This window comes from Alligator sinensis, unplaced genomic scaffold (genome assembly GCF_000455745.1).
Source record: "Alligator sinensis unplaced genomic scaffold, ASM45574v1 scaffold817_1, whole genome shotgun sequence".
Taxonomy (NCBI): domain Eukaryota; kingdom Metazoa; phylum Chordata; order Crocodylia; family Alligatoridae; genus Alligator; species Alligator sinensis.
Window position 1 is genome coordinate 243,706 of NW_005843128.1, and position 7,447 is coordinate 251,152.

The 7,447-nt window shown below is 41.8% G+C and overlaps 1 protein-coding gene across 10 annotated transcripts in view; it reads right to left on the minus strand.

The window, feature by feature from the left end:
* The window catches only part of FEZ1 (fasciculation and elongation protein zeta 1), a 226,388-nt gene that overhangs the window by 136,833 nt on the left and 82,108 nt on the right, over positions 1 to 7,447 (minus strand). For 9 of the 10 annotated variants that reach the window (XR_003092141.1, XM_025193905.1, XM_014526699.2 and 6 more), the window contains one exon: positions 598 to 684. The exons of the other annotated variant lie outside the window; for it this stretch is intronic. Coding sequence is in view for 8 of the 9 variants with exons in the window: in XM_025193905.1 (XP_025049690.1) it covers positions 598 to 684 (87 nt within the window). In the remaining variant the exon portion in view is untranslated. The remainder of the gene's footprint in view (positions 1 to 597; positions 685 to 7,447) is intronic. 10 annotated transcript variants of the gene reach the window in all.

Sequence of the window (7,447 nt, forward strand, 5' to 3'; positions counted from 1 at the left end):
ATACGAGCTGACTTCTCAAATTCTCATGTTGCTGGTGTTGCAGATTCTGTTCAGCATAATTATAAGACAGAATTATTAAAACAAAAACAACAACAAAACAAAGTAGGCAAGAAGGTACCTTTGAGACTATATGGTTCACAGGGGTATAAGCTTTTATAGGCAATAACCTCCTTCATAAGCTGTCAGGAATGATCCATTTTTTAGTGGCATGTTCCGTTTGTTTAGTACAGTTTACAAAACTGTACTAAACAGAAAAAAGTCTATTGACATTTATTTACAAATAACTGTTTATTTAGAAAGTTAAATGTTACTTAGTGATTTATATGAAAACTGGATTCCTCTTATATGCAAAAAAGAAAGATTTTCCAATTCTTAGGTTTCTTATTGTCTTATTTTTGGGGCAGCTGTTTTTAATTAAGTTGCTTAGTAAGGGATAGGGCTCCTATTTTCATTGTAACGGATGACCTGTCTCTCTTCCATAGAGAAAGTAACCTTGATGGAGTACTCTATGATGCAAAAAGAAAAAAATGATGTCAGAATTTCTCTTCTCCCAGAGACAAGAAAAACATGTGAAAAAGCTCAGGAAAACATAAGTACCTGATCTGCTGTAAGTAGAGGCTCCTCATTAATACCAGAATCATTTTCACTCTTCTCATTGAGCTCCTCCTCCTCCTTCTCATGGATCTGAAGAAAAAAACCCAAACCAAATTCTGATTGGTCAGTAGCAGTTATGTTCGCAGTTGAGGGTTCTACCTAGCACTGATGTTACTGCATGAAACATCCAAGTTCTTTCCGATTAAGAAGTATCTACAAGTGATCTTCACTGCTTCTTCCAAACCCAAATATACTTGAATTCTAAGGTGTAAAGGAAGATCATTATTTATCATGCTTTCATATGACACAGGTTTTTGGTTTTTTTCCCCTGGAAATGTGGGAGAAACAGCTAGTAAAGTAAGAAGGAAAAACAAAATAAGCCAACAGAAAGAAAAAGTCTATGGTGTGTTTGTGTGATGCATAGTCAATAGTATCAATTGTTGTCTTGTATGTCTATCATCTTCTTTTCATATCAAAGCTTTCTAAATCTCATTATATTTCAAAAATGCTATTTTTACACTATTTTGAAGAAATTAATAGCAAAGCATACATATTCTTTCCAGTTCACAAACAGAAAAATCACTGATATCTGTAGCATGTACAGACAAATTAAAGGTATTTATATTTATAAGATCAACCTTGGAACACTTGCTCTGTCCAGCAAAGCAATTAAGCAATGTTCTCAAAGTAAAACATATGAAAAGTGCCTCTGAAGTCCAGCCAGCAGCAGACTGATTTCTGCTTGCTAGATGAGGATGGAACCAGAGGCAGGATATTTGGCTTATTTATACACCGATGAAAGGCTTTCAACATTCTTGTCTTTGAATAGAACAATATTTTATTGTGGTGTTGTTGCTCTAATAGCACTAGGGATCCCAAACAGGATTTATGGAGTGTTGTAGTTATACAGACACAGATGACAGTCCCTTTTTTGAAGAGCTTCTAGTCTAAGAAATCAAGATTCCCCCAAAACAGAAGTTAGCTACAGAGTATTTTTGTGTTTAAATTTCTAATGAGAAACTGGCTGTTTTAGTGATTATATATATATATATATATATATATAATGATAAAACATGCATTTCCATATATATTAAAGCCAAAGTAAATAGCATGGATTATAGTTAAGGTGGTTTCACCCTTTCCAGCATTTTTAGTTGCTAATAAATTTGTGAGACATCAACAGTTCGGATAAATTATCCATGCTAGTTGTCTGACTTAGGTTATTCATTTTAAAAGTTCCAAATAAATGGTTTAAAATGGGATGTTCTTAGAATGGGATTGGGAGGAAGTATTGCCTATATATAGTATACATCGCATCAATGTATACATTCTTAAAGGCACCTCATTTAGCTCAACCACTTGAGTGCTTTGAAGGAGATATTTACAAGATGGATATGCACTTGAGAACAACCCCCTTCAGAACCTAAAATGGATCCCAGGACACTCCTCTTCCTGACGCCAACAGCAAGCTATTGCTATTTGTGACTACAGTACTTTAAGAAATAGAGGTCTGATTTCCCATGCAGAAGTAAATCTGGTTCCATTTGATTAATTATCCAGGGGAGCTTGTACACATTAAATTAAATAGGTTTATTAAAATGTAAAAAGTTGAAGTCATTGCATCAATGCTTGTATGTAACAGTCTTTACTATGAATTAAGCTCGGTGTGCAATTGCTAGTCCATTCCAGCAGGAGGAGCTGCATACCAACCACCCTGTTGCTGTCGATGGTACTGAATTACATCAGCAGGCACATTTAAACCACTAATCCCCTCACTCCTGAAAAGCATCCCCGCCCCAGCCAGGGATCCCCATGCTAAGCTGTGGCTATCACCTCCCTGACCAACCTGCAAACTGCACAGACTCTTGCACCAATATGCCTATGAAAGAAAACACGCCACGTCCAGAAGGAACTGTATGGATTTTAAATCTTTATTTCAACTTTAAAATAATGTTCCAATTGCATGATTTCTTGTCCTAAAAAACAACCCAAGTCATTATATCTATATCTGTATGTATGTATACACACACACACACACACACACACACACTTACACACACAAGATGAGGAGAAAATGTATTAAAATATAATAATACATTGACATTATCAAAAGTAAAAAAAATGTAATATAGATTTTCATTTCCCCCCTTATAAATCATTAAATAAAATTTAAAAATAAGTGCAGTGAAATTAAATATTTAAGAAAGTAATTAAATAACTAACAAGCTATTTATACAATAAATACTAAATATTATTTATACACTACTATTTATATACTATTTACATTTGTTATCTACCTCCATATCTACTTACATATCTATTTATACTTCTATTCTATTCTTTCTCTACTTTTATATTCCAATCTCTGCATGTCTACATATATTCCTATGTCTACTGTATCTTATCTCTACATATCTATTTCTATTCTACTTGCTTATTCATTCTTCTTATTCATTCATATCTCTGCTCTTCTATTTCTTCTAATTTTCTTATTCATTCATTCATTCAGTATTCTTCTCTTCGATTTCTGATCTTATAAGTTGTCTGCATGGGAAGAAAGAAGAAGAGAATGGGTTTTGGCACACAGTCCCAAAACCACCTTCTTTACCTTCTCCCTACAGGCTACAAAGTCGGTGGGATATTTCTGACATTACCTATATATGACCCAGGATGCTGCATATCCCAGGGGTGGGGCTGGCATGCAGTGTCAGCTTGCACTATTCATCCTGTTTCTGGAATGCAATTATAAGAAATAGAAAAGTTACCCCAAAATATTAAAGTACTAAGAAGAGGTGCCACACCCCCTCAGTTGCAAACCTACCATTTGCTGCTGCTGTGCTCCTCATTCTCCACCATGGTGCTGAGTGTGGGGGGAGGACGGCAGGGGGAGGAAACAAACATACTTGGTGGTGAACCACTGCCATGGGGTAGCAGAGGACAGTATGCATGGGGGGTGGGGAATTAGTGGCTTTCTGCTCCATTTCCTTTTTTCTGTTTAAGGACTACCTTTCCCAGCAGCCCCCAACATCATGTCCTGGGCTAGTATCCATGGAGACCTCTGCAGCAGTTGCGCTGTGATGCTATGGATACTGGCCCAGATGCACATGGCTCTACATGCAGCTCTGTGCAATTTTGGGGTAGCTATAGCCCTTGGCCATACTGCCAGATTGGCAGGGTGCAGCAGCATGGTGCGCAGAGGCATGGCGCAGAGCTAGCTACATCATAGCACATCCAGAAATAAATTGAAACCTTCATTTGCTTCCTGAAACTATTATTGGCATACAGCATTACAATTTTAAAATTTAAAATAGTATTTGTTTATTAAAATATGTATTATAATTCATTATTATGTATTATTTATTTATTCAAATTTAAAATATTATTGGCATATAGCATTATATACTTGGATACAGCATTAAAAGTGTTATCAACTAATAATATTGTTCAAAAAAAGAAGTAAAAACATGTTATAAAAATTGAAAGCAGCCTTTTCTGATTTTTCTGCAGTATATATAAAATAACTAAATAGGTAACTAGGTAAGTACTTACATACCTGTACAGATAAATAAATATAAGTAGACAACCTGCAAAAACAACATAAACAAGCTTTCTTTACTTTATTCTATATTTCTGCCATATTCCTACTGTGATATTATCTATTTTATCATTACTCTCTATTCTATATTCTAATACTCAATTTTATTCCATTCTATGTCTATTCTATTTCTATGTATGTCTATGTCTATGCACTTATTAGCTATCATTTTACTTTTGAACTGTCTCTATTGCAGTCTGCATAACTGTCCTCTCACCAATCCCCCCACCAAAAAGCGGCAGACTCCTGCAGGCTCATACCAACCCCTGCTCCCCACCCTCTGCCCATGATAATGAGTGGTTTCATAGTTTCAGAGTTGGTAGGGACGGAAGGGACCTGAGGAGATCATCTACTCCGACCCCCTGCCATGGCAGGAAAGAGTACTGGGGTCAAACGACCCCGGCCAGATGTTTGTCCAGCTTCCTTGTAAAGACCTCCAGGGTAGGAGCCAGCACCACTTCTTTTGGAAGTTGGTTCCAGGTCCTAACCACCCTGACAGTGAAATAGGCCTTCCTAATGTCTAGCCTGAAACTACCTTCCGCTAGCTTGTGTCCATTGTTCCTTGCAACTCCTGGGATTGCTTGGGGGAACAGGGACTCTCCCAATGCCTGCTGGTCCCCCTTGACTAGTTTTAAACTGCCACTAGATCCCCTCTCAGCCTTCTCTTTTGGAGGCTGAACAGGTTCAGGTCCCTCAGCCTCTCCTCATAGGGCCTGCCCTGCTGACCCCTGATTATGTGGGTGGCCCTCCTTTGGACCCTCTCCAGATTGGCCACATCCCTCCTGAAGTGTGGCGCCCAGAACTGGACGCAGTACTCCAGCTGTGGCCTCACCAGTGTTGCGTAGAGGGGGAGAATCACCTCCTTGGACCTGCCTGAGATGCATCTGTGGATGCATGACAATGTATGGTTGGCCTTCCTGATCGCGTCCCCACACTGTCAGCCCATGTTCATTGTGGCATCAATGATGACTCCAAGATCCTCTTCTGTCTCAACACTGGCGAGAAGGGAGTTCCCCAGCCTGTAGGTGTGCTGCTGGTTCTTCCTCCCTAGGTGCATTACCCTGCACTTGTCAGTGTTGAACCCCATCCTGTTCTCTTCAGCCCACCCCTATAACCTGTCTAGATCTGCTTGCAGCCTGTTCCTTCCTACTAGGGTACCCACTTCACCCCACATCTTAGTGTCATCTGCGAACTTGAGCAGGGTGCTTTTTACCCCCTCGCCCAAGTCACTGATGAAGATGTTGAATAGTGCGGGCCCGAGGACCGAGCCCTGGGGAACCCCACTGCCCACACCCCTCCAGGTTGAATAAGACCCATCCACCACCACCCTCTGGGTGCAGCCCTCCAGCCAGTTAGTGACCCATCTGACCGTGTAGGCATCAACACCACTGTCTCCTAGTTTCTTACTTAGAATGGGGTGAGAGACCGTGTCGAAGGCCTTCCTGAAGTCCAGAAAGACTATATCCACTGCGACACCTTCATCCAAGGACTTGGTGACCTGGTCATAGAAGGCCACCAGGTTGGTTTGACAAGACTTGCCCCTAATGAACCCATGCTGGTTGCCCCTGAGCATAGCTTCCCGTGCTGGCCCTTCCTGGATATGTGCCAGGATAATTCTTTCGAAAAGCTTCCCCAGGACCCAGGTAAGACTCATGGGTCTATAGTTTCCTGGGTCCTCCTTCCTCCCTTTTTTGAAGATGGGGACCACACTGGCCCTTTTCCAGTCCTCTGGCACATCGCCCGAGTGCCATGAGTCCTTGTAGAGCTGTGCCAGAGGTCCCGCAATGACCCCTGCTAGTTCCTTTAGCACTCTGGGGCAGAGATCATCAGGAGGAAGACTCCCACCCACTCCTCTACCCCATCTACCACCTGCGTTCACCACAACCACTTCACCACCACTACAGACCTTAAGAGACAGAAGTTTTGTGCTGCAATAACAATTTAGTTTTTATTGGAAAAACCAGTCAGTGCTAGTTATTGGCAGCATCCATATGTGTGGCCAGGCAATCCTGTACAATGGCTACCCAACCAGTGTCTCCATGCTGATGTTGTGGGATGCCATGTGTTGCCCTCCCACATCTCTATCTGCCTACTGCCTCCCACACTTTGTTAGCCCGCAATTCACTGAAAACCTCCCCCCTAGTTTCACAAATAGTGTGGAGAACACAGGCTGCCTCTGTAAAGACCATTATGTTTTCTGGCTCTGACTTGAGCCTGCTTTGAGGCGGCCAAAGGCGCATTCAACAACTGTCCTGCATTTGCTAAGCTGGTAGTTGAAAGCCATCTTTTACAGGTTGGTTACATGTCCTTCACGTGGCTTCATGAGCTAGGGCTTGAAGGAGTAAGCTGTGTCCACTATAATAAGCAGAGGGGAGGGGGGGACAGCAACACCATGGATCACTGTGTCAGGGACTCCAGGCACATAGTGTCCTTTCTCCATCAAACCAGGCAGCGGAAGGTTTCTAAATACACATGTATCATGTGCATGGCCTGCCCAGCCTGTATAAATGTTAGTGAACTGACCCTGGTGATCCACCAAGGCTTGCAGGACCACCAAGCAAATCCCTTCCTGTTTGTGAATGAGCAGCGTGCCTGTGAGGGGGATAGCATAGGGATGTGTGTGCTGTCTAAAGTCTCCAAGCACTTAGGTAACTCCACAGTACTGAAGCCATCACTAACTTCCTGGATAACATAGAAGCACAGCTACATCTTGCAACATATGCTATGATGATCCTTGTACACAGTTGTGAGGACATTCCAGCATATGTACACAGATCATCATAGCATATGTTGCAAGATGTAGCTGTACTTCTATGATATCCAGTAAATGCAATACCATCAGCAGGGAACTCAACTCCATGTTGTTGCCCTCACTCATTTCGTCTGGATTTTCTATTTTGGCTTCCTCACTCATTTCATCTGGAATCTCCATTTGGTCTTCCTCACTCATTATGTCTAAATTCCATAAAGCCGTGTTGTTTTCCAGTACACAGCAGGGCTGCTGCTCAGCACACAGCACCACCAAGGTTCATTTGGGGGGAGGGGGGTTATCTTAATAGATGTTAGCTGAATACAGTCTATTACCATTGAAAGTGACCTGCTATTTGCACTTCAATGATTACCCCACTCAGGAGGCTGTGTGCTGGCCAATGGCAGAGCAGAGCCTTTGCCCTGTACTCTGTGTGTGTGTGGGGGGGGGGCAGGGGGGGGGGGGGGGTGAAGCAAGGAATGTACTCCCTATGCACTTAGAACTTGTGG